Consider the following 26949-nt stretch of genomic DNA (forward strand, 5'->3'; position numbering starts at 1 on the left):
TTATCCGTGCTGGCCACTGCCAGTCATCCGTGGGCATGCTATGCATGCAGGCTGGGAGCAAGGGACCTCCCAACGATTGCTTCCCGACACACAGACTCAACCGGACAGGCTTTCTTTGAGGCTGCTCTCTTGAGAAGGGTGAGATGCTGCTGACCCAGGCAGAAAGGGGGGCAGAACAGGAGCTCCTGCAATCATTTCTCCTGGACAGTTGGACTAACAAACTCCCTTCTCCTCCGGCCTCCTTTCCCAGACAGCTGAGGATTGGTCAGTAAACATGGAGACCCCACCCACCGCTACCACATCTCCTCCCCATTCCCTTCTCCCTCTCTCCACTGGCACCAGCGCTCTGCACAGCAGCCAAGGAACAGCGCAAAGAAAGGGGGAGACTGCTGAGGAGACAACCCCCAAGCCGTGGGAAAAGGGGGTCCCCTCCCCTTGACGTGGCAGCGCGGGCAGCACTTCACCGAAACCCGGGAACGTTTCCAACCTCCGAGAACCATTTTTTTTTACACATTTTTTTAAAAAGGTAAAAGCTGAAGTTTAGACTTGACGTGTGTGTGGGAAAGTTCAGTGGAGCAGTGGGCAAGAGAAGAAAGATGTGTGTTGGGGGGCCGGAGAACAGGGGGCTTGAAGGAGGCAGTAGGGAATGGGGGAAAGGGAAATAGATGGCAGAAAAAGGGGAAGGGAAGAGGGGAATGTGGGAGGAGAGGAACAGGGATATGGAAGAAGAAAAAGGATGGAAGCGGTCAGGAGAGGGGGAGCCCGGGCGGAGAGATGCAGGAGAAGAAGGGGCAGTGAAGCAGCAGAATAGCTGGGAGGGCGGGAGGGTTCCTTGCTACGCTCAGCTGTGGCCACCCATTCCTGCAGGGTCTGAGAGACTCCTTTTCTCTAACAGGAAAGGGAATAGCTTGGAGGGGAAGGGGTGGCCAAAAAGTGCTGCGTTTGGAATTCCAGCCTCAGCCTCAAAGTGGGTCTGTTCGGAAAAACCCCTACGTGCTCTATATATATAGCAGCAGGCAGCACGGGAGCTGTGAGTCGCTTTATTCCAGAGCCTCGGTTCGGCACACAAAGCCCGCATTTCTCCTGTGCTCAGAGGAGCTGGAGGTGGTCCCGTCTAGCCCATTCAGCACAGGGCTGTCCCCTCTAGCGTGCCCTCCAGGGCTCGGTCCAGTCTGGCTTTAAATGACCCAAGCAATGGGGCTTCTAACCCTTCCCCTGGGAGACTCTTCCACAGCCTGATAGATCTCACAGCTGGGAATGTTCTCCCAGTCTCCAGCCCTTTGCTTTTCCCCATCCCGTTGTTCCTCAGACCACCCTGAATATCTCCTCTCCCCCCGGGCGGTTAGACCCGTGGGACAGGCGTGTGGTAGGGGAGTCTGCATTTGGCAGTCCCAGCCATCTGGATCATTTTTCCCCTCTCTGGTTTCCACCCATCGCAGTGAGAATAACTATTCGTGCCTGGGAAGACAAGCCAATGGAAACCAGTTGAACTTAGAGAGTGGGGAGGCTGGCGAGGGGGAGAGAGATGTTGGGACTCATTGCAGCTTGCCTTTTGGGGTGCCTTTGGGGGAAGGGGGGACAGGAAGAGGATTGTGGAGAAGGGGGGATGTTAGAGAGGGAAAGCGCCCAGTCTTTGCCGCGATGGACAGTACACAAACATGAGAGAGAGCGGGAGAAGGTCGCTGGCCAGTAGGAGGACGAGAACACGTGCCATTGTTGACCCTTTGCCCAGAGAATCAGGAATTTCACTGGGATGGAAAAAAAACTGGACTGGATCTGAAAACAAGAGGGGCTGAGTGGGAGGGCAGGGTCGTGAGCGCCTCTGTTGACTTTGGGCCCAGCGTGACGGCCACACCCCAGCCGGGGCTGACAGGCAAGGAGGAAAGGAGTGAGGGAGCCAGGCCAGGGACAGAAGGCCTGCCCTGCAGCCCGGGTTGAGCGCTGCAGGGGCGGACAGTGCCTGCTAGCTGGCTGGGGAAGGCCAGGCTGTGACTGGGGGCTTGTCATTTTTGTGGCCGCGAGGGAAAGAACGAAGGGGAGAAAAGTGCCCTCCTTCTCCAAGGATCCCGCCCCAGTCCCCAGCCCAGATAGGCCCTTTACTGAAAGCCTTCTCTCTCCCTCTCCTTTCCCATCTGACCCCTAGCGACACGGGGCCCTGGAGCATCTGGCCGCCACGTGCCCCAAGGAGAGGGAGTCTCAGGGATGGGAAAAGGACTAGGGCAGGAGTCTCCAACTTTTTTTGCTGGGACCCCTTTGAAAATATTTCAGGCTGTGATGACCCCTCCTCCCCCAGACCATGCCTTCCTTACTGGCATGTGCAGGGACTGACAGCTTGCGACCCCTCCCGCCCATAACCTCACCACCCACTGAGGGGTCACAACCCCCCCCCCCATTTGAGAACCCCTGGAGTAGGGGGTGGGGAATGCAGGGGCACAGCTCATCCCCTCTCCCCGTCCTCTGAGACAGGGCCCAATCAGCCTGTCTGGGAGCTGGAGTGCTGGGAACTGTCTCAGCCGCCCGCTGCCTGCTCTGCACAGGGGGCTCATCTCTTCCTGGCCCCATGATAGATCAGCGAGGCTGCAAGGGGAGGGCGGGACCCCGGCCAAGTCCCCTGCTCTCCCCACCCCTCTCGTTTTCTTGCACTGTCCACCTGACACAGTGGGTGCAAGCTGTGGATAGGTGGGGATATTATCGGGGGGAGGGCAAGGGGGGCCAACACTCTCTGTCCCCCCCAGCTGGAAGGACAGTGGTGAATTCACATAGCCCAGCCCAGTAGGAGCCCTCCCCTGTCCCAGCCCCATCCCAGAGGGGAAGCCTAGATCCCCCTTATAGCCAGGCCTGCATGCACCCCAACCCCATCCCACATGCCTGGCATGTCTCAGCTGAGAAGGGAGATCTCCCCCAGTTTCTCCATCAGCAAGGAGGCTGCTGGGCTCTGGGAGCCATGGGGATAGAAGACCCAGGGAAACAGGCTCCCTGCCTCCTTCCCCCCGTCCCAAGGGCAACTGCCAATGGTTGCGGTGGATTTCAATGGGAGTTTTGTTTTCCATTCGCCTGCCTCAACCCCCTGGCCGATAAGAGGGGCCCTGGGTGAGCAAACAAGGCTGGGGTGGGGAGGGACACGTGGCGCCAGCAGTGACGGAGACTCGTGGCCTGTGCTCCCGGAGCTGAGTCCTCCCTGGCACCTGCTCCCCGTCAAGGTGACTCGCTGCGGCAGCGGCAGCACAGGCACGTGGCGGGGAGGGGGGCCCAGCGGGGGCTGAAAGGGGCTGGGAGTGTGGCAGAGGACAGGACAAAGGGTGCCGCTGCTGGGGACAGAGGCCCAGGCGCACTGGAGACACCACGGGGGGTTTACCATTGCTCTCCTAGCAGCTTGGCTGGCATTCCTCCTCCCGCACCCTACTTCCCCCCACCCCCCACCTCCATACTCCTGTCCCTCCTGATCCCCCCCAGTGCCTGGCACACACAGCCAAGCAAAGTGTCAGTGATCTCCAGCTGCAAGGCAGCACCTCAGGGGCTGGGCTGTAGGTAATCTCGCCCCCAACCCTCCAGGAATCCTCCCAGACCCCAGCCTGTCTGGCTCACTCCACAGAAGCAAAGGCAGTGTGATCTCCCTCCCGCTGGTCCTGCTGAAGGGACCCAGCCCCGCCCCTCGGTGTAGGAACCAAGGCGTCCTCAGCCTCTGGCCCTGGGGCTGAGCTCACCTGTGCAGGGGAACACGCCAAGGTGCCAGCAGCTTGTGGAGCGTCGACTGTTCGCCTGTGTTGGCAGAGGACTGCGCAGTGCAGGCCTGGAGTGGAGCACGCTGCCTACACAAGCAATGGAATAGCGGCCGGGAGACTCTGAGACAGCAGCACCCCACCGTGCAAAGCTGATCTGAACAGCTATCCTGACCCACTCGGGGCTGGGAGTCTGCTAGGAGATAAATATGGCTTAACCTGGAACTAGGAGCCCAGCGACAACCTGGGACCTACCACCACAGACTACCTACTTACTTTCAGCACGCCTATCGCTGTAGTATCTAGGTACAGACCTACACACTTGCACAGCCTGAGAGCTGGCTTCCAAGTCCAGCTTTGCCGCTGGCTGACTTTGGACAAGACACATCCCTGCTCTGTGCCTCAGTTTCCCTGCCTTCAGAATGGGGGGGCACAGGGGCTGCTGTTCAACACAGTAGCATTGGTGAAGTGCTTTGTGATCCTTGGAGAAAGGTTGCCATAGAAATGCAAACAATGCCCTAGTAATCGTAATAATGAATGTATTCATTTCTTTCCCCTTCTAACTACCCCCTGGGTCTGGCGCTGCTCTGGAGGGAGGGGGGATGCAGGTTCAGCAGTGGGGTTAGAATAGGTCACGTGCAGAGGCGGGGACAGGGGTGGGATCGGGTGCAGGTCCAGGCAAGGGTAGGTGCAGCTGCAGGGTGGAGTGGGGTGCAGGTCCGGAGCGTCCAGTCTTATTTCAGCTAGCCTGTCCCTACCTGTGCACTGGCATTACTCATTCCAGGCGGGAACCCTGCGGAGCCCCCGGTAACTGACTCCTGCCCTCAGCAGTCAGAAAATCTCAGCATTGCCCTTCACCTTTGCTGTTGTCATTTTTAGGCCCTCTTACCTCAGGATCAAGGACTGTGCCCTGAGATCCCCCCTTTGGCTCCTGTGACCTGCTGCCCTGTCTGCGAGTCGACTCCCACGCTAACAGGCGGAGGGGGCGGAAGAGGGGAGCCGGAGTACAGCGGATTAACATTAATCCCCAGCTTTGCTGACTTCCAAACACACAAGAGCTCCAGCGGCAGCCGCCCGGGTGACAACAGACTCCTTGGAGATCCCTTCACCCCAGCCCTGCCGTCCTACCTGTCTGGGGGCAAGCGGGACTCCCCCCACCCGCCCTGGGATGCTTCCTGGAGAGATGGGAGCGAGGGCTGAGGATCCAAAGGCCTGCGTTCAATAGCAGACGCTGCCAGCAGTGAAGTGAGCTGGTTCGGAAAAGACTCCCCTTGGCTGTTTAATGAGTGCTGTGGAGAGCAATTATCCAGAAGGACCATCGAACCAGAGAAAAAACAAGCACCTGCTCCCACCCCAGAAGCTCTCAGGCATCGCCAAAGATCCTTAGGGAGCAGAGGCTGGTGTCGTGAGCAGCTCCCCAGCCCAGAGCACAACACAGCCCAAAGGAAGGGGTAGCATGAGTGACGGGGAGTCTGGGGTTGTGACAAGCCACTGTGATCCCGCTGGAATTTGCGCCCCTCCCCACTGAAGGCCAGTTTCCTGTGTTTTAGGGGAGAGGGTGTGGAGTAACAACGGGGTGTGACATGAGTCTTGGGAAGCTACCAGTGATCGGCTGGGTGTCGGGCTCCCACGGCAAACGCCGGTTGAAATCAGAGCTGACACCGGACATGATCAGCCCACCGCTGGGGGATTTCCGGCACACCATGCACGTGGGGCGCGGCGGGGACGTCTTCGGGGACACCTCCTTCCTTAGCAACCATGGCGGGACCGAGACGGCCAAAGCCAACAACTTCTTCGCCCGGACACTGCGGCACGTGCGGAGGACGCCACTGAGGAACCGGGGCAGCGGGGGCAAGGCTGAAGCCTCACCTGCCCCCCCAGCCATCTCACCCATCATCAAGAACGCCGTGTCGCTGCCACAACTCAGTGAGGGGACCTTTGAGGGAGCCAGCCCAGCTGGGAAGTTTGCCTTCAAGAGCATCCCCAACAGCGTGTCTGATACACACTATGCCTACGGTGAGTGGTCCCATGGGGGGGGCATGGGCTTTGGAGCCTGAAATAGTATTCCCAGCTGTGTCACTGACTCCAGGGCAAGCCCTTCAGTTTCCCCATCTGTGCAATTACCATGTCTGGATAGACCAGTCTATTTAAGAGCAGAGCACAATCAAGGGAGTTCCTGGTCTTAGTGAATCCCAGAATGATCCTTTTCTGAAATACCCCCTCCCCAAACCTCCAATACTCAGTTGTTCTGCTCCCCCCCCACTTGCTTTCCCTTCTAATTCATCAGTTAAAGGCCCTGTAGAGTTCCAGTCATTGTGGGTGAGATATAGAGTCTCTCACCTCTGACTGACAGGTTCCAGTCCAGTGCCAGGATGGTAGTAACCCAAGGTAGTTCCCATCCGATGGCTGTTTGGTGGCCTGTGGGAAATGAGTTGGGAGGTCGGGGGGAGAGGAGGTCTCGATAAACCTCCTATAAGGGAAACTGTTGTTTACAAACAGCAACTGAGATTCACTGCCCCTGTTGCAGCCTCAGGGCGCGAATGGGCCAGGACGCGTTCCCCTCTGGGGCTGGTCCATCCAGTGTGAAGGGGAAGCAGTGGGGAGACGCTGTGCTGCTGCTGGGACTGCTCCGGTGGTTTGCACAGAAAGGTCATCTCCAGCTGTACAGTGAATAAAGGAGGGGGTGATGATTTAGGTGCTTGCTGGGAGTAGGGAACTAGCAACGCCTCCTCACACCCAGCCCTGCCAATGCATCCCAGGGGGAGGCAGCGTGGTCTAATGATCAGAGTGCTGAGGTGGGAGTCAGGAAACCTGTGTTCTAATCCCCGCTCTGCCTCTGGCCTGCTGGGTGACCTCTGGCATGTCACATTCCCCTCCCCTGCCTCAGCTTCCCCCTCTGTAAAATGGGGATGATGCAAAGCGCTTTGACATCAGCTGCTGAAACGCCCTGCATCAGAGCTCGGCATTGTTACTGTTTCCAGGTCGCCAGCACCCCCTGCTAGTCCCATGCCCCCATCCACACCGCCAGTGGCTCTGCTGATGCCCCTCCTGGCTGCCCTGTGCCAGTCCTGGCTCCCTGCCAGTGCCCCTCAGTCCTGGCGACGTCTGAGTGCCGCTTTGGCTGGTGCTAGGGGGAGAGGGAGGAGCCGGCGTCTTTAGCACCAAGGCCGCCTTCTCCAAACGCAGAGGCCCAGCTCAGCCTTTCCCCTGGCACGATCGCTCAGGTCAGCGTGACCGGGCGGGGGAGCGGCAGAGCTGGCTGGGCCTGGGCCAGGGGCGAAGGGAGGCTGAGCTGAGGGGGAAGCAAAGGTGGCGTGGTGCAATGCTGCCACCTGCTGGGCACGGCTTATAGGGCCGGTCCAGTGAAAGTAGTTTTCCAGGGCTGACGGCACATCGCCAGCTCCACTCTTGGCAGAGACCAGCTCCCGCACTGCACAGTCATCTTCCATTTTGGCTGGGCCACGTGGGTCCAGCACAGAGCAGTCCTTAAACCGTGGCACCGATCCCCCTCGTCCCAGTACAGGCTACTCGACCAATAGTGGTGTGTAACTAGTGCTGGTTTTCACTAGTTTCCCAGTACAGGCTGCTCACTAGATGGTGAAATTGGGCGTAGACTGCCCGGCCCGTGAGTGTGACTGGAGCCAATAGAGCACCGCTGATGTGAGTGTGATTTGTCTACCCCTGTCACCCAGTCACTGGTCCCAGTCACCCTTAGTACAGGCCAGTCTGTCCCCACCAGTGTGGCCGTCCCCCTCTCCCCATGGCTCTCGCGCCGTGCCAGAGGCTTCCCTCTCACAAACTGCTCCTTGTCCTTTCAGGGCTGGAGTCCGGGTTCTGCACCATCCCACGTGCGCCTCGCTCAGAGAAGACCCAGGAGAGCTCCTTCCCTGCAGAATCGGAGCTCCAGCGCTCGGACTCGCTGCTGTCCTTCCGCCTGGACCTTGGCCCTTCCCTGATGAGCGAGCTCCTGCAGGTCATGAGTTTCACAGAGGCCAAGGAGGAGTCAGAGGAAGACAGGGCCCTGACTGGTTGCCAGGCTGTGTCGCCCCTTTCCCTGCATGGCGAGTGGGTTGAGGATGGGGTCCCTCGGGGATCAGGGACTCCCCATGCCAGCCGTATAGATGGTGACATGGTGGGCAGCCTCTGGGGCCACTCCAGGCAGGGGGCCAGCCCCTCAGGGACCAGCTTGCTCTCGGGACACTTGATGCATGTCAATGGAGATGCTCATGCCATAAAGCATGCTGAGGAGGGGCCTGCCTATGCTGGGGGAAAGCATCAGAGCCCTGGATGGGGCTCAGCGCTCCCTGAGGAGACAGGGGCACTACCGAAAGACACCCTGTGGCAGGGGCACTGGAATGACTGCAGCATGGCGGCAGGAGCGTTCAACCGGGCTGCCCAGGCCCTGGCTCGCCACTACAGCGGGAGAGGCGCACGTCCCAGCCTGGAAGAGGAGGAGGAGGGTCCCCGGGAGGCAAGAACTCAGGCCTCGTGGGAGAGCCCGGCCGTCAGCTCATGGCGGGCAGAGGTGGAGGCGGAGAGGCGGGTGGAGGAGGCTGGGTGGAGCGACGGCGAGGAGGAGGAAGAGGAGGCTGCACTCTCAGGCGTGCGGGAAGGGGATGCCATGGCCGGGGAGGGCTGCAGCGACTCCTTCGAGTATGCTGACGAGGAGGAAGAGGATGATGAAGTGAAGGTCTGAACAGCCTTGGGCCTCCCCAGCCTTCCCTGAGAGAAGCCGGCTGCACGGGGAGCCAGCGCCCCTTGCAAGTTGCCAACAGGTGAACTGGCGAGTGGGGTCACGCTTCTTTGGAGAGATGCCAGCCTTGGGAGAGTGGGGGGGCAACGAAGGGAGCCCATCACTCCTGGTGCAAAGGGTTGGGGGCGATGGAGGCAGGGGAAGCAGCGCTTTGATCCGCCCACCGCCCTGGGCCGGCCCCGCCTTCCCCAAAGGGCAGGTCCATGCTAATGGCGAAATCAGGAGGATCCCGTAGTCCTTCCCCTCACTCTCTGCTGTCATTTGAATCCAGGCGCCGGCCCCAGGAGAGGCCGGGCTTGTAAGGGAACGATTCTGTCAGGCCGACCATATGAACTCCCAGCTCACCCGCAGCCAACGAAGAGCAGCAGCACTCCAGACGCAGGGCTCGCTTCCCTGCATCACCCTCTCCGCGGAGCTAGAGACGAGTGGCAGGCTTGCTCTCTGAGTCAGCCACACCAGGATAGAGCAACTCAAATTTCTCCTTCTCGCTGGGGCCTGCACACTCCTTGCTGTTCGCCCAGCGTGAGGCTGGGCCTGGGAACTGAACCTGGGTCCCCCATGCAGAACCACACAGCTCTGTGCTCTAGGGTGCTGGGCTGGACTCAGAATAACTCATTCCAGCCCTCTCCAGTTCTGTTGCCTTCGCCCAGCATCCCTTTCAGCTGGGCTCGCTAATTCCTGTTGCCCTGTTGCCAAGGGCTGCACCAGCAATCCAGTTCAGGTCCTTCCCTCTCCCAGGGGCTGCCCCCCTAGGCTATTCCAGGGGCACAGCAATGCAGTTCAGGTTCCTCTCCCCTCACTCCCACTGGAGCAGGCAGCAGAGGGGGATGTCCTCCCCCCTGATTGGGTTTCCCCAGCCCCGCAGTGGGATCCTTCCTGTGCCCAACAGAAATCACCCTCTCTGTCTCCCTCCTTCCTTGAGCTGAGGCAGAGCTGCACACAGGGAGAAAGGCAGGTGCCCCTTTCCCCCCGCCCCGCTTTCAGCAGTACCATGAACTGGAGGCTGTAGCTTCTCCCCTCGGCAGCTTTCAGGAGGAACTCCCACTACCCCCAGCCTATCACACCCCTCCCCCTCAGGGTCCTGCCACGCTGTCCTCAGAGATGTTCAGAGCAGCAATACAGGAGGTGGGGCTGCAGACAGCAACGGCTTGGTGTCAGAGTGCAGGACAGTGGGGGAAACCCTGCCACGGCACTTAACACAGGCGCCCAGAGACCTGCAGGCATCAGGCCCCAAAAATCATGAGATATTTTAAAAGCTCTAACTGGTGGGTTCTTTGCATTTGCCCGCTGGCACTGGACAGTGCAGGGGGCCTGTTTTCAAGGTTTTCCCCCAGTCAGGAGGGCTAAAAACTTCCTGTTGTGTAATGAAAGCTGGGAGTCTCAGCAGTAACTGGCGCTGGCAACTGGCTGGGGACTTTAGAGGAAATCCCAAACAGCGCGAGAGTTGCAATGAAATCATTAGCACTGGCAATGCTGCAACTCAAATAATCAGGCAGAATAACGGGAGGTGCCCAGGTCCCTCTGCCCTTGCCCTCTCCATCCATACCCTAGAGAGAACACCCCCCAGAATCCAATACTCCCTTTCACCGCTATAGAACAAGAACATTTTCTCTTTGCTATAACGTTCAGTCCAGCCGGTTAGAGCGGGGGCTGCCCTGGGTCTGTGCAGCTGTTCCAGGGACAGGTTTCCCCTGACGCTATTTAGCATAGTCTAAACACCCCCCACTCCCCAACACGCTTCCCCTTTCTGGTGTCCCCTTGTCCCAGGGCAGCTGCTCACCGTGTTCCTTGTGTCTCTGGGCAACGTGGCCTCTTTAGAAGGAACTGCCCCCCACGCTGTCCCACATGCAGACGCACTCACACAGAGGGGTCTTTGTGCCACAGCCCAGAGCAGGCATGGCTGAGGGGTGAAGTCATTCTGCAGGCCCGCACACATGCCCATTGTTCGCCCAGGGGCTGCGAGGCTGTGGCCAGAGAGATGCGGTTCCTGCACTCATGCTGCCCAGTCGCCCTGGGCTCTGTTTCCATCAGGAAACATGTGAGAGCATAATAACCAGAACTTGAGGCGGGGTGTGGGAGGGTCCTTGCGGCTCATGCTGCTCCCCACACAGGCACCCTGGAGGTACCAGCTGACTGATCTCATCCAGCCCTGTCACCCATGCTGCCAGCAGCTGCTCAGCCTTTCAGTCTCAGCCGTGGGTGAAGGCTGCCCCTAGGAGAGAGGGCAGGAGAGGCAGCCTTCACTGGGCCAGGGATGGGCACAGGGATAGCGAGGGCCTGATGGTCAGAAGTGCTGACCACCCCCGGCTCGAGCTGAAGTCAATGGGAGCTACAGGGGCCCTAGAATGTAGAGGCCAGCCCCTCATCCCCCCATGCTGGGAGCCAGAGTCTTCCTCGGGATCCTCACTCCCTCCCCCTGCTTGCTCTGGCTTGTCACAGGAGCGCCAAACCAAAGATCCACCCCCAAGGAATGTCTCACTCTGGATCCTGTGCACTTCTTATTGTTCTTATTAAAGGAGTTTTTTATACTAGCGGCTCCTCTGGTGGTTCTTCCTCTGCTCCAGGATTTCAGCCTGCTGAACAGCAGCAAACCATTCTACACTCCGCCTGCACTTTCAAATGCCAGGGAGTCATCTCCTCCCAGCCCCAAGTGCACCCAAGCTCCAGCCTAAACCCCCTGCCTGCATTGGTATTAGCTGCACCACCAGGCCTGGGACCCCTAGGAAGAAAGGATCTGCTACCTCATCTCAGCTCTTTGGAACATCCAGTTTGGTCTCCACCCTCCCACGATGACCAATACTTGTTGCATCAGAGGAAAGAAAACCCCGATAATGCTGTCCAGGGTGAGGAGATTCGGTCTTGATCCTGGCCGAGATCAGTTTACATCCCAATTATAGAGCCATGAATACCCTTCTCATAGCCAGCCTGGCTACAAATGTTATCAACCATCAAACCATCCAGCCTTAGTGCTTGAGCCACTGAACTCCTGCAGCAGTGAGTTCCACAGGTGAACAACATATTTTATGAAAGTTATTTGTTCTGCAGTGCCTAACCATTCACTTTACTCTCACAATGTGGAGCAGGGTGGAAGTAGAATTGAATGAGCAGAGTGTGTGCGCTCCTTCACTGGAGTCTCTCTAAATATCGTTCTCTTCCAGGCTTGACCTTTACAGACAAAATAACCCTAACATTTGCCATATGTATATCCTGACCACAACATGAGCCATGCAAATTGCCAGACTGGATCAGACCATAGGTCCATCTAGCCCAGGAGTCGGTCTCCGACCATGGCCAGCATCAGCTGCTGGAGAGGAAGGGGTCAGAACCCTGCGCTAGGCAGTTATAGATGATCACCCCCACTTCTAACAATTGGGGGTTAGGAAGAAGTTGGCTCTTCTCTGAAGCCATTGTAAAGCTGGTGAGGTATACCCCTTTCTGGGGTCACATCTGTTTTCCTTGTGCTGAGAACCCCTTGTCCTGTGCTGTCAGAAGGTGAGACTGCCCCCTGCTGGTACCAAAGACTATTCCCATTCTCCACATCTTTCAGGTGAGGCAGGGGCGGGGTGTTTACCCATAATGCTCCAAGCCAGGCTTTTCTCCAGACCAATTCTCCCTGTGGCAGGTGAACCTCTGGAGTCACTGTTTAACCAGCCCATTAGATAGTCCAGCGCCATGTGAAGAACACAAGTTGACACAGGTTTCATTCCATAGCAATTCCAGAGCCTCCCCCTCTCTTACATTGACAGATAAGATATGGGAAAGGCTGGGTAATGGATAACCTGGCTGGAATTTCCCCACAGATAAGAGACGCAGTGATAAGAATGAAGGAAGCAAAGGAAGATTTTCCTTATCTCTTGCCGGATACAAGCTATTATTAATACCTGTGCAGTGCCTGGAACCAGGGAGGGGGACAAGCCACTTCTCATCTAGCTGGTGGGGAAATGCCAGGTTTAGGGACAGCATCCCCTTTTTGTCTCTCTTTCGTACCATCATCTCCCCCTGCACTGGTGGTGTTCCTTAGCCTGAGACAGAGCATTGGGCAGGTGCAGGACATTACCATCCTCCTACTGAGCTAAGTCCTGGGCTCTCTCCCCACTGTGCCACCAGTTCATCCCCACCCAGTGAAAATGCACCCTGGCACTGCCAGAGAATCATTTCCCTCCTCTGCGCGCTCAGGCTTGGGAACGCCTCTCCACTCTGTCAGTGCCCCGCAGTGCAGCACCCCAGAAACATTTTCATCCCAGCCAGTCTCTCCCGCTTCACTCATCTCACCCGCAAGTACCTGGAGAAGACGTCCTACCAGAAGAGTGGACATCCGCCTCTTCCCAGCAGATAGAGAGTTGCAGTTCAGGGTGTTCCCACTAGAACCTTTCCTGTATCAGGTGCTGAAAGGTTCAGGCCAAAAGACATCACAGGAGCCAGCGCAGTTGGGAGGAAATGACCCCTCACATGGGGTCTTTATTGGAGCAGGGAAGTGGGGCCTATGAATCCTGTTTGAAGGAGATGACCTTGAATCCACCCTTCACACTCAGGTAAGCGATCTTCTCATAGCTGTGCCGGTTGGGGAACTCCACCTCATGCCCATCTGGCAGCTTCACCTTGAACTTGTCTCCCAGGAAGCTGACAACAAACTGAGAGAGGGGAGAGCAGGGGAAAGACAGGAAGGGGGAGGGGCGTTAGCATCAAAAGCAAACAAACTGGTTGGTGATAGCATGCATCTGTCCCTACAGCACGGGCAGAGAGGCCCCAATCCTGCTGGCCGTAGGTAAGGTGCTGGGACCTGAGCTCACTAAATGCCTTGCAGGATCGGGCACCTCAAAGGCACCGAATGCCCATTGAAATCAGAGCGGCTAGCTTGTCTCAAGTTGAGTTCTTGCCTACACTAGGGGGCTGGGGGCAACTTCTCCAATGCACGGGCGGCGGCAATAGAGAGAGCCCTAGTGTAGACAAGGCTCCTGCAACCACCATGGTTTTAAAGCACAGTGTTGCTTAGGCCTGCTCTGAACAGGGCGGGACAGCACATGAAATACCAACCGCAGCAGGATCCTTGCCTCACTGACTCTCCCACTGTTACCCCACCAGTGGAACTGACTTGAGCTTAGCAACAGTGGGGAAATGCCACTTCTAATCCTCCAGCACAGACAGTCTGAGGGGGGCAGTACAGACTCGGGACTCTTCAAAGAAGAAAGAGTGAATGACTAATCACTGAAAATGATTCAGCTCCTTCCAACAGGCACTCCCCACTTCCCCACCCTGCCCAGCCAGCGGGGCGCTGGGCAATGAAAAGGAAACTATTTCTAAGTCACAGAGAAACAGGATTATCTCTGACTGGGCCCTGTGCAACACAGAGGCAAACAAACAACTGCCTAAGAAGAAGGGGACAGGGAGGCTAGAAACATGGGCTCAAGAGTCTCCTTCTATAAAGCACTGGAGGGAAGAAAATAAGAGGCCGAAGCAGGGAGAGAGATCTGAGGTGGGGGGGAAGAGGGATGTGCGCCCTAGAGCCCTCTCCCTCACCCAGCAAAGGTGTGAGCACCTGCTGGGCAAAGGCATAGGGGTCTCTAGAAGGCAGGTCACAGATCGCCTCCAGCGGGAGGCCTGCAGCATGGCCTGGGTTAAACAGGGAGAGAAAACAGTCTGTGGGGACTGAGACTCTAGACAGGAGAGGGGCTGGTGAGGAGGGTTCAGGGTAGCAGGAGCCAGAGATGCTGGCAGGGAGAAACAGTGCCTGCTGACACCAGCCGGGATAGGAAGAAGGGGAACAGAGTACAAGCTTGGCAGCTCACCCAGCCCCCTCCTCCCCCTGCCCTTTCCCTGGATCACCCTCACCTTGACCTCTGAGCCCTTGGAGAACGGCAGGTGGTGGTCGCGGTGCTCTGACTGCCAGTTGTTGGCGCATTTGGAGTTGCAGACGATGGTGGATTCGTTGAAGCGAGGGTTGAAGTGCAGTCCCAGGTCACTAGGGCTCTTACCCAGATTAATTACAAAGCTGCAGGGTGGGAGAAGAGTGGGCGTTAGAGAATCCCCCCAGGGAGCCAGAGTTGCTGCTACAGTAGCCCCACCCCTGTCAAAAGGAGGGAAGCTGAATTAGTTACACCCACCTCTCATTTTACCAATTCCACATGAGGGGGAGCAGAGGTCCCTGCCCCGCCAGTTTTGGGGATGGCTGAGGCTTCTGGCCCAAGCACGACTTTCCCTGGAGAAAAGTCAGGCTTGTGGCTCAGGCATTGGCCTGGGAATCAGGAGATCTGGGCTCAAGCTCCCAGTTCTGCTGCAGACTCCTGGGCTGACCACAGGCAAGTCACTTGGACCTCTGTGCCTCAGTTTCCCCATCCATAAAATAATACAGGACATTTGTGGAACACTCAATTATTATGGTGATGGGGACCCTATAAGTACCAAGACAGACAGATGGAAGGCCTGATCTCTGTATCAGACAGCAGAGATCCGGTACAGTCAGGGAAACTGGGGCACTTCCCCCATCTTTCCATCCCAAGCCTAACTGTCTGAAACAGCTCCATCACACTCACTTCTCAGCATCATCAGAGATCTTGCCCTTTATCTTCAGGGAGGTCCCCGGTTTCACATCCAAGTTGAAGACTTCAAACTTTTCCTGCAGCAGAAAGACCCAAAGCCATGAGACTCCCCATGTGACCCATGCTCCCCAAAGTGAAAGGGAACAAGGCTCAGCAATTCCACCCAAGCTGAGACAAAGGCGGGGAGTGGGCCTCCTGTCTTCTAGGTGCCACCTCATGGCCCTGAGCCAGGACCATCATGGCAGCCCGTACTCCTTGCTTGGCACGGGGAAGTTGAGGGGGTGGCATGGAAATCGGAGAGCTGGCACGGGGTGGGGAAATGAGCAGCTGCCTGGAAGCGATGACAGCAGGGGTGAGGGCAGGATTTGAGAGCAGAGCAATGCAGGAGAATAGCTGAGAGTGAGAAAAGGAAAGAGCTCCTCTCCTGACGACAGAGGGACACGGCCAGCCTTACAGACATCCTCCTTGCGGGTGCTGGATAGACACAAAGGGGTGCTGCTGAGGATCTGACTCGGATACACCTCCTGCAGGAGATCTTATAGGCGTAGCTGCTCCGAGAGTTACATATTAACAGCCCTCTCCCGCCTTCCCAAGCCGTTGAGGAAGGCGGTAAACCAGGAGACTTTGACCCAAAGAGTTATCAGTTTCCCAACTTCCTCTGACGGAAGATTAGACATACCTTGATCAATACCCACCATGTGCCCCAACCTGGTTCCCAGGTAAGGGATCAGCACATTGACCCTGAAGGACATTACTCCAGTGGCGTTGCTGGAAAAGCTGACCCTGTGGGGGTTTAATCACCAAGGGATCTTGTCACGGGATGCACTCACTAGAGGTGCCTCCTCCGGCCACTCTGATTAGTTTTTTCCAGGTGCTGCGCCCACCCCTGGCCGTCTCTCAACACATCTTCTCTCACCCTGCAGCCCCTCTTGTTCCAGGAGCTTCCTGGTCATGACTTGGCCCTGTGGCCAGGTCACTATAGTCCTTCCCTTCTGGGGGGATTAAAGTCGTTTGAGGCAAACTCCCAGGGCAGCCTGCTTTCCACTGCCTCGTCTGTGCCACTTCCCCAGTGGCTAGGAGGGGAATCCGGGCCTGCCCTCTACTCCGGGTTCCAGCTCAGGGACCCTCTCATCAGCAGCCAAGGTCCAACCTATCCTATCCCTTGCTGCTTTTCTCCTGAGCCTTTCCTACCTTGCTGGCTCTCCCCACCTCCCTGGGTTGGCAGCCCAAACTCCCGCCTCCCCGGGAGTAACTGTGGACTACCCTCTATAGTCCCAACCACACCTCCCATCTCCTGGAGAGTGACTGCAGCCTACTTCTGGGCAGCCCCTTTCTGCTCCCAGCTCCTGGGCTTTACACAGGCCTCTCCTGTTCCTGTCCATCTGAGCCTCGTTTAATCAACCCCTGCCCCCTGGCTCCTCCCCCAGGTGCAGCTTGGGGAGTTCATTGGCCTATCTGGCCATCTTCACCCCTCCAAGTCTTGTATGGGGTGGACACCTCATCACAGACCTATAAAGCTGTCTGGAGCAGCCCAAGAGCGCGAGTACCAACCAGGCTCTTGGGCCACTGCAGGACAGCTTGACAGGTCTGTGATGGGGTATCAACCCCACACCAGACTTGGATGGGCTAAGATGGCAGGGCAGACTGTTACGAACCAGGGCACAAACCACAAACTGGTTGGGAATTCTATACCGAGATTTCACCAACCAAGTATCAAGTGTAAACTCCACAAGCAGTATAACAGCCTAACCATGGAGTCACAGACAGTCCCCTTGGGCACTCCAGTCTATCTTGCCACCTAGGCAATCTTACCTTTGTGACAGATGGTCCCTCACACCCCAAAATCATAATATTCAGGTTACTCCCAATCCCATAAGATTTACCCAGGGTCAATTGCACTTTAGATCTTACACCAAAGTCAACACTTGTAGCCAAGCCTATAATAAACTAATTAGAGATTTATTAACCAAGAAAAAGAAGAGAGTTATTTACAAGGTTAAAGCAGGTAAACATATACACACAAATGAGTTACAGTCTTAGGTTCCAAAAGGTGGTAGAAGCTTCTATAAGCAAGCTCTATATGTCCTGGAGGGCTAACCCAGGCCAAGCACTGGGGATCTTTTGCTTATGCTTAGTAATTCTTGCCCCTCAGAGTCCAAGCAGCATAAAGATAGTTTCTTCTTGTCAGGTATTTTTATTTGCTTTCCCCAGAGTTCAAGCTGATGGGACGAGTTCAAATGAATGTCCTGTTTTGGGGAGGAGGGAAGAGGGAGAAAAATCAACAAAGTATTTTGTCCTCTGATGTTCCACAATGGTTTGTCTGGTGTCTGTGGGCCTTCTTTTGTTGGGCAGAAAGGAGATGACACTCCTGTGGCAAACTAGTATTTCACACTCGGTAATGCTTCTCTCCTGACTGCCGATTTACACAGTTTCAGAGCCAACTCTTAAATATTACCTTATAACACAGGATGCAGATATGGTAAGCGAGATTAATGCAGGCAGCAACTCACAAGCATTTCATAAAGTCTAAACACATTTTTATAAATCCAATCTCTGTTTTAGCCAGACTAACACTCAGGTGAGCCAGACTGGTACCCAGCTATGCATTTGTCAGTGTTCAGTGAGGCCTAGGGGCCTTGGCGTGAGCTGGCACCTGGTCTGCCAGTGTCACAGGACCATCACCCCAGCTGCTCCTACCCCCACAAAAAAGTAATGTCCTAGCTGCCCTCCTCCCATGAGGCCGCATCGGCCTGGCTGATCTCTTCAGCCTCCCCTCCCCCAGTAACAGCTACAATTCAGTGGGGAACTGGGGCTGTCAGATTGAATTGAGGGAAATTATCTTATCCAGGTGCACAGGGCCACTCCAATGCAGCCGGTGGGAAGGGATGGGGATTTCTCCAAAAAAGGAAGCAGGATCTTGAAAGACAGAAGTTACTCCAGAAATCCCCCTCTGCCCTGTCACTTCAGATAGTGGCTGCATGCAAACCCTTGCAAAGCAGCTGGTAAGGATGGTCTCTGCCCTTCCACAGATGCATTGAGGCAGCCAGCCAGCCTGAATATCACGCACAGCTTGCACTGATAAACACTCCTCTGGGGGCGGGGAGAGGGATCATAAAGCCATGGCGGTTTGGAAGTCCCTTCTAGCTTACCTGATACAAGGCACAAGGTAAGTCAGTTGTACAGTGGTATAGGCGTTATGGACAAGGGCAAACATAAGGCAGCAGAGAAGTAAGAGCAGGAATGTAGGATGTCTGCCATTCATATATGGGTAGCTGGTTCGTTCTGAAATACAGGCTCTACATGTCACTGGGGTCAATGGGGCAAAACAATGATGCATCTCAGACAAGCAAAGATGGCAGCTTTTGGAGACAGCTCCCTTTGCCTGTGAAGCCCTGAAGGGCAACATTGGTTAAAAAAGTGACTACACAGTGGTCACGCTCACTGGGCAAATCTGCTCCCCACAGGCATTGGGGAACTGACTCAGGAACCACAGTAGGGGTTCAGCGTTAACCCTGCACAGCCTGTACAGCTCTGGGTGAGGAGTTGGAGTCTAGTCTGGCTCAGGCACCAGTATTCACTAGGAAGGTGGTGAAGCACTGGAATCGGTTACCTAGGGAGGTGGTGGAATCTCCATCCTTAGAGGTTTTTAAGGTGCAGCTTGACAAATTCCTGGCTGGGATGATTTAGTTGGGGTTGGTCCTGCTCTGAGCAGGGGGTTGGACTAGATACCTCCTGAGGTCCATCCAACCTTAACCTCCTATGATTTTGTGATTGTTAATTAAGCTCGAAATGCAAAATCTGGATTACAAATAACAAAATGATGTTTGCAGAGAATTCTCTCTAGAGCTGGATTGGGGGAACCCTCCACTTCAGACTCTGAACCACTAGGGAAGGAACAGAATTAGCCCCAGACCAAAAGGTCATTAACTTTTTCTAAAGGCTGAGACTGTGTTAAAAAACAGAAGGCCCCTTCACTCCCATCTATGAGGACTTACACACGAAGCCTTACTGACGTCAGTGGAACTATTCACATGCAAGGGGCTGAGTCTCACCCTAGATCAGGAGACATGGAACTGACCACTGGAATGGGAACCAGGAGCTCAAATCCCAGTTCTGATACCAACCTTCTCCGTGGCCTTAATATACCTGGCCTTTCAGCACCACAGCTGGAACATAGGGAGAGAGCCCTTTTAATGGTGCATTGGGAGGGGAGGGGGGGAGAGGGGAAATTCAGTCCTGCTATATAGATTCAAGGAATACCTCCAGCATAGCAGGCATCTCCAATGGGCACACAGTCAGCGTAGCCAGCTCCATACCCCTGAAGCAGACATGGTGTCACTGCAGGAGCAGGAGAGGGCAGAGCTTTCCTGAATGCCAGCTATCTGACAGTGGTGCAATGGTCTACAGCAATTGTTGCAATCAGTGTAAATTACAGCTGCCATGACCTACACCAAAGGGCCAAACCAGCCCCCAATTAGGAGAGGTGCATTGCCTGCCCTCTGATCCCTACACTGAGCTCAATACTGGCACCGGGCTGAATCAAGCCAGGTGTCAACAGAGTTTGTAACTCTGCAACATAGCATCATCTGACTTGCACGTGAAGACTAAGATGCAGGATGTAGTCCTGCATTTAGACAGAGATCAGGCTGGGGGAGGGTCACGTTTCTGGTCCCAAAAGAAGCCCCAGCCCATGATAATCTCGTCATGGTTATTTCTGGGTTTGGGAAGGTGAATCACAGAAAGGAAGAAGACGGGCTATCAGTGAGTGGGGGGAGAGTCAGAAGAAAGAAGGCAGGAGGAGAGGGTTTGGAGGAAGCTTTGGAAGGCAGGAGGAGAGGGTTTGAGCTTTGTAGCTGCATGTATGGTCACGGACAGCAGAAGGCGCTGTGCAGCGCAGGACAGCACCCTCTCCCCAGAATGACTCACTGTCATGAACAGTCCTACACGCCTAGGGAGGATGAGCCAGGCTTCCAACAGGATGTGAGTCTGCAATTTAGCTCAGCTAAAATGGGACAATCAGATGAGAGGTGGGAGCCCTGTCTGTCATATGGAGAGGAGCATGGGAATGAATACAAAACGAATAACCCAGCTTACATTTATAATCCCGTTCATCCCAAAGGGCTTTACAAATTATACATAGGAATCACAACACTGAAAGGCAGCCACCTCTGGGGTGGAACAGGGCAGCTGATTAACAGCGTATGGCAGCAATAGTTCAGGACAGGAAGGGGAGGAGAATACCCGTCTCTAAAGAGAAAAGCAGAGAATGCTTTTACTAAATTGTAATTTGACCTGGGCACTGAAATCAACATCCCTGTAAGGCTACCTAGTCTCCAGCTTCAAGGAGATCTCTTAGGCCCTTGGGAGTGCATGCAAAATCTCAGGCCTCTTGAGGTGGACACAACTGCCAGTGTCACATAGGTGTCCTGGCTGCAACAACCATAACCTTGAACATGGCATTCAATAGTTATAGAGAAGGAAGAGAGAGCTGAGTCCTGCCACGACAGCTGGCTCTTTGATCCTTGATCCCTTGCTGTTGTCAGAGCTCATTTAAAACAGGGGAGAGATTATTAAACTGATTTCAAACAAAGAGAGGGACATGATTAGATGCATTTCATTTCTTAATGGGAGAGAGAGACCAGGTGTGTGTGGAGCCAAGTGGGAAATTCCAGGCTTTTCAACTTCTCACTCTAAGACGGTATGACCCCTACATGTTTGAAAAGTGTCAGAGGGCCTTTAACGGTCACAAGCGATACGGGCCTCAGTTTCACAGCTCATTCAAAAGGCAGCACCTCCAGCAGCATAGCAGCCCCCTAACACTACACTGAGGATTGGTTCAGTGCAGACTCAGAGGGAAGAGTGGCACCCCACTAAATCACCAACACTGTTTCCTCTGCAGGGCCTGGTCTACCAATAAACTGGCGCTGAAATAACGAAAGTTGTGACTGAACCCGGTTTCATTATTTTGGTGCAAGTCCATGTGTGGACCAGGCCTAAGTGTCTATTCAAGATACTAAAACAGCAGGCAAGAAGACATGCTCTTGCTTGGAGTAGCAGCCATTCATTATGATGTTCTTTCCTACCTCTTAAAATAATTTTTACACCAAGACACGACACTGCCTCTTACCCAGCAACTATTTATTTTCCTGAATAGTCTCTTGGGAAGGATTTCAGCAAGAGATTTTTTAAAACCCCAAATAAAACAAGCAGCCACACAATTAAAGCAAGAAGTCCTCAGATCTCAGCCTCACACTGACAATGATTCCCCTTGATGGCCTTGGCCAAGTCACTTACCTTCTGTGCAGGCCTGGTCTCCACTTAAAAAACTTAGATCAACATAGTTATGGCCCTCAGGGGTGTGAAAAATCCACACACCCCCGAGCACTGTAGCTAAACCAACCTAATCCCTGGTGTAGATACAGTTAGGTCAATGGAAGAATGCTTCCGTCAACCTAGCTAAAGTCACTCGGGGAGGTGAAGTTCCTACAGTTGCTTCCGTCACTGTAGTCCACATCTACACTATGAGGTTATAGTGCTGTAGCTATGCCACTATAGCATCCATTGTATAGACATGGCCTCAGTTTCCCCTAGTATAAAACTGGGACAGTATTGTTCCCCTGTCTCACCAGAGTGTGGAGAGGATTTTCAGAAGGGCTGAGTTCAACAGGAGACATGTTCAGTCCCTCTGAAAACCAGGTCCTATTTGTCTATCTAGATCCATATATGGCCCTCATCATTGTAGTATCTGAGCACCTGACCATCAGTGGGTAAAGCTGTGGAGATGAAAGATACTATGTGACAATGCTATTATCTCCACCACCTTGTCTTCATCTAAATTGTCATAAATTCCCCTCTCCCCCCTTTACAAAAATTCCCCTAAGAGGTAAGACAGGCACAATTTTCCCTTGGCAGAGAGGTATTGGTTTGACTCCAATCAGATTATACGCCTACCTTCACCCAACCCAACCCTAAACCCTACAGATCATCCAGTTTACTAAGGGAGGGAGGGAGGGACGGACAGGGAAGAACTATCAGAAAAAAAATGTGTTTAAATAAGCCAAACAATGACATGAGCAGGAAGTTGGCTAACCAGACCCATGCATCTGAGAGGGGTCAACGCCAAGGGCGGAAGGGGATCGTGCAGGGCAGTAGAACTAGGAGAAATCTGAGCAAAGGTAAACACCAGGAAACAGTTCCTCCAGGGGAGTTCGTCAGGCTGTGGAACCATCTCCTCAGGGGAGGGGTGACTGTCCTTTCCCCCTGGATCATTGAAAACTGGACTAGACAGAACACTGGAGAGCAGAGTAACTGACAGCCCATCCCCTTTTTTCACTGTGGCCTTGTTGCTGGGATGGTTCAAGGCCTCCCCAGGGTCCTGGTGCAGTGGCACGCCTGCTGCCAGTTTGGAGGAAAGAGCTGCACGTGGTGGTCAGCACTAGCATTGGGTAGGTTCTCAATAAACCTCCTCCCACAGGTCTGGCAAGAGGAAAGTTTTTCCTCAGGCCTTTCCACTGGCAAAAGGGAGAATGCAGAGGTCGCTCACTGGCTCTCCATCTCTGCCTCATCCACTCAGACAAGGTGAGACACTGTCAGGCAAACGGAGGGGAGAAGAAACCTATTCACTTTGCTCCAGGAGGAGGGGGACGCATCATGAGACCCTGCGCTTCCCTAGCACCTTTCATCAGACGATCTCGGTACAAACGTTAAGGCAGCTGTCACAGCAGCCCCGGTATAAGGGAAAGATTAGTCTCTTCTTTAGCAAATGGGGAAACTGAGGCATGAGAAAAAGTGAGGCCTACAGTTTGAAAAGTGCCCACTGATTTTGAGTGCTCAGCTTGACACACACAGGGCCAGATTTTTCAAAAAAGAGCTCAGCACCCTGCATCTCCCATATGCTGAGTGTTTTTGCAAATCTGCCTAAAGGGCAGCTGAGAGTTTTTGAAAATCTGGCCCAGACAGCCTGATGTTGAGAGTTGCTGACCACCCACAACTCTGGGTGAGGTCAACAGGAGCTGAAGATGCTCAGTGCCTCTGAAGATCAGTCCCTTGGTGTCTCAAATTGGGCATCCAAAAACTGAGGCATTCAAAGTTAGTGGCCACTTTTCAAAAACGAGGCCAAGATCTCACAGGCCAAATTCCCACTGACTTCAAGGGGAGCTTTTCCCATTGCAATGACTCTGTAAGGCCTACAGGGCTGAGCTCAATACAGTAAGCACAAATCTGCAATTGCGGCTTGCTGACAATACCCATGAGGACACTGCGGATTCAGCCCCGCCCTCGTGTTCTAACCAGAGCAGTGTCAGACCGCCTGAACGTTCTTCACAAACACTAGTGTGAGACACGATGGTAATGACAGACAAATCCCTGCACGCACATGACATCCAGCAGGATGAGGACAATACTGATAGCACATTATCATTGACTGTGGCTATTCATCATAATGGGACAGCAATGAGCCAAGGCAGCCTGGTCAAATCTGAAGACTTGCAGCAATCCCTAAGACAGGCAGAAAGTATCTGTCTGAGTCACACACACATCAGAGATGCCAAGGATGGCTCATCCACTGGAAAAAAGAAGCTTCTAAAGTAGAAATAGCAAGTGGAGAAAAGCCACAAGAATTCAGAGCTAATGAGCTACAATGAGGGAGAGCAAACAACGTCCATTCCCTAGTCATCAAATCACCAAACTCCCAGGGATGGATCCTGTAAGGTGCTGAGAGTATGCAGAAAAATGCTAAGCATCCTTAATTCCCATCAGCTTCAATGGGATCTGAAAGCACTCCGTGCCTGGAAGGATTCAGGCCTAAATGATGGCTTAGATCCGCAGGACAGGATGTCAAGTTGAAACCATATGTTGCTATGAAATTAACTAGAACAAATTCACTTTGATTGCCTACAAAATGAAACTGTAAAACCGAACCGGATGGAAACTGAAAATAAAAGCTTACTAAAAAGGGAACTGAAATCCCCAAAGTGCTGGGAGACAGGCTTCTAAAAAGGGAACCTCAGACGGTCAAAGGAGAACTAAGAAAAGTCCAGGTTGATGCAAAAAGCACACTCCCAAGAGAAAACACCAAAAAATAAATGAAGCTACTGTGGAAAGAGTTGAACCTGAGCTGCAAACACCAGAGGAGAATGAAGGGCTTGTCTACACTTAAAATGCTACAGCAGCACAGCTGTAGCGCTTCAGTGTAGACATCATCTGTGCCAAACAGGAGGGGTTCTCCCCTCGGTGCAGGTAATCCCCAAGAGGCAGTAACTAGGCTGACAGAAGAATTCTTCTATTGACCTAGTGCTGTGTACACAGAGATTTAGGCTGGCTTACCAACCCCGCTCAGTGGTGTGGATTTTTCACACACCTGACTGAGGTCATTAACCTGACCTAATTTTCTAGTGTAGATCAGGCCTCAGACAATAATCAGATAGTTATCACAGATCAAGGGGATCTTGAGAGCACACAGCAGACTCTGCATTCATTACAGCAGGGAGAGAGAGGTGTGAGTTACCTCTTCCTGCCAGGAAGGACTGGTGATAGTAACTGCCACTGCCCTCCCACAGGGTTTCCACCAGGGCAGGACAGATTTCAAATCCACCAGCAGCTGGCTGGGCCAGGGCACTACCTAACTATTCTGACAAAAGCCATTAGATCTTCAGGTAGTGCGGTTCCTCCCTAGAGGGACCAGGACTGCGGCCATTTAGGCCTGCCATAATTCCCCCTTCAGTGGACTTTCTGCAACACATACCATGTGACCCATCCATGCCTGGGATAGCACCTGAAAATGCCAACGTCAGGGTAGGCTGCAAAAGGAGAGCAGATTCTCCCAACACTGGTGGATGACACTTAAGTCAGACTTCCCAACCAGCCACAAACAGTGCTTCTGATTCCCCACACTGGTCATCAAGAAGCTAACACAAAATATACATAGCCCCCTTTACTGCATTTCAGTATCTGGCTCCCAATTAGCCACTAGGTTCAGTAAAGAGATCAGTTATTTAAAAGTCTATGCTCTTTACCAAAAAGGTTCTCTGACCCCAAAGGGTCAGCCACATTACCAGATCAACATAAGTTTGGATCTTACCCAAAATCCCACGCTGCCAGCCAATCCTTTAGTAAGTAAAATTAAAGGTTTATTATTAAAGGAAGGAAACAAACTATAGAAATGTTAAAGTATTAAAGCAATCAGATGCATACAAATGATTTGAAAGTCCATATATATCAGGTTTCCAGTAGAACTGTGGAGTTTGCAGGCTTGTATAGTCCCTCTGGTGTACATCTAGTATCTGGATGGGTCTCAGTTCTTTGGTTCACAGCTTCAGTTGCAGATGAATTGATTCAGAGGTAGGTAAAGAAAGACTGAAGTGAACACTAAAGATAAAATGGATGAGGTCATGGTGCTGCAGCTGCCTTTTATGTCCCTTTTCCATGCTGTTTGTGGAAATTTACAGAAAAAAGATGGAGAGTCCAGGGTCACATGAGTATGTCACCTGCTGACTCATAAGGTGTAGCCCCTGGGTCCTTTCCCTGGGCTTACTGTATCTTTGAGTTCCCTTAATGAGCCATTAAGCAGCTTATTGCTGCTGTGCTGCTATCCTGTCTGGGGTGTTGCCCAGAAACACAGCACAAGTTGAAATACAGATACATCAGACATATCCGTAACTTCCAATACAAATAGGACACATACATAAACAATATCATCTTACTTAGCAAATTATAGCCTTTCTAACGGTACCTGATGTGGTCTATTCCATATGAATTATTGTAATTTTGAAATATTGATGTTACATAATATTATAAATGGTCCTCTTACTCCAGACAGCGTCACACATCACACTTGCAGAAGCCACTCTGCGCCCCTGGCTGAATCCGGCCTTTTGTCTACAACTGTTCCCAGGTTTCTCATGAGAGACAAGCCACCATAAGTGATCCTTTACTTCTATTGGATTCAAACTGCTGGATGGAAAACACTTGTTCCCAAGACAGGGAAAGAGTAATACAAGTTAAATGCCTGAACACAGATCAGGCCAGACAAGTTTTGTCAAATCCCAGACTGAACCAAAACATAATGTATGTCATCCAGCCAGGAACAAACAAACCCACCCAGCCAGGAGGAGATTTGATAAAAGCAATGAGACAGCTGGCAACATTAACTGTAAGATAGTACCCGTCAGCACAGAGATAGCCTTATCTCCTCTGCTGCCAAGATGGGACATGCTCTGCTGTTGCATAGTAGATGGTGATGCAAGGCCAGTGGAGACCTGTTCTCTGTTCATGTGTGTGCATATAGCATAATTTTTCAGGGGTGTCTCTTTGACTCACCGCATCTCATTAAAACAGGATGTGAACAGTCTCTGAACCGCTCCATGATACCATCTCCCTGTGATTCAGGGACCAGAAATTACTAAAACACTGCACCATTTAATCTGGACACACAGCTGGGTGATTTGATGCCATTTAGCTGCAGTAACAGAATACAGTGGCCACAACAGGAGGGGGAGCTCTGGCTGCACCAAAGGGCAGGGGCAAAGGAGGGACTGTGCTGCACACCCAAGCCAGCGAGAGGAGGGCGGGAGCTCCTCTGATTTTAGCATGGGAAAGAGACTGTGCTGCTCCCACTGTGCACTCCCCCTCCCTTTATCCCCTGTTGTAGCACCACCAAGGAAAGGCCCCAGTGGGAAAAAACAAAGCACAAACTGCAGGGCCTGGAGATGTTGGGATAGGAATAAATAGCCCATGGGCTACTTAGACTGTATGCTCTTTGGGGCAGGGACCATCCCTTTGTACTGCGTTTGCACAGTGCCTGCTACAATGGGGTCCTGGCCCATGACTGGGGCTCCTCGGTGGACTGATGTTTGTGTCTAGAGATGATGTATAGAGTTTGACTCGCTCTTTGGGATCCTCCAGCTTTAGGTGTCACGTGAGATATAACCCAACAGATTCCATC

The 26949-nt window shown here is 53.5% G+C and overlaps 2 protein-coding genes across 2 annotated transcripts; one reads left to right on the forward strand and one right to left on the reverse strand.

The window, feature by feature from the left end:
- The first annotated feature begins 365 nt into the window (after positions 1-365).
- CDC42EP1 (CDC42 effector protein 1) lies at positions 366-10985 on the forward strand. The gene is made up of 3 exons (XM_067559449.1): positions 366-526; positions 4599-5735; positions 7538-10985. Exons 2-3 carry the CDS (start codon positions 5303-5305, stop codon positions 8413-8415), a joined length of 1311 nt encoding a protein of 436 aa, XP_067415550.1. The 5' UTR covers positions 366-526; positions 4599-5302; the 3' UTR covers positions 8416-10985.
- A 1924-nt stretch (positions 10986-12909) lies between these two features.
- On the reverse strand, positions 12910-15495 carry LGALS2 (galectin 2). Its single transcript, XM_067559452.1, has 4 exons — positions 15463-15495; positions 15003-15085; positions 14302-14461; positions 12910-13103 (listed from the first exon to the last, which is right to left on the reverse strand). The coding sequence occupies exons 1-4, from the start codon at positions 15466-15468 to the stop codon at positions 12954-12956; spliced, it is 399 nt and encodes a 132-aa protein (XP_067415553.1). The 5' UTR covers positions 15469-15495; the 3' UTR covers positions 12910-12953.
- Positions 15496-26949: the final 11454 nt, after the last annotated feature.

This window comes from Emydura macquarii, unplaced genomic scaffold (assembly GCF_026122565.2).
Source record: "Emydura macquarii macquarii isolate MOO-44397 ecotype Brisbane River unplaced genomic scaffold, CSIRO-AGI_Emac_v2 contig_2205, whole genome shotgun sequence".
Lineage (NCBI taxonomy): Eukaryota > Metazoa > Chordata > Testudines > Chelidae > Emydura > Emydura macquarii.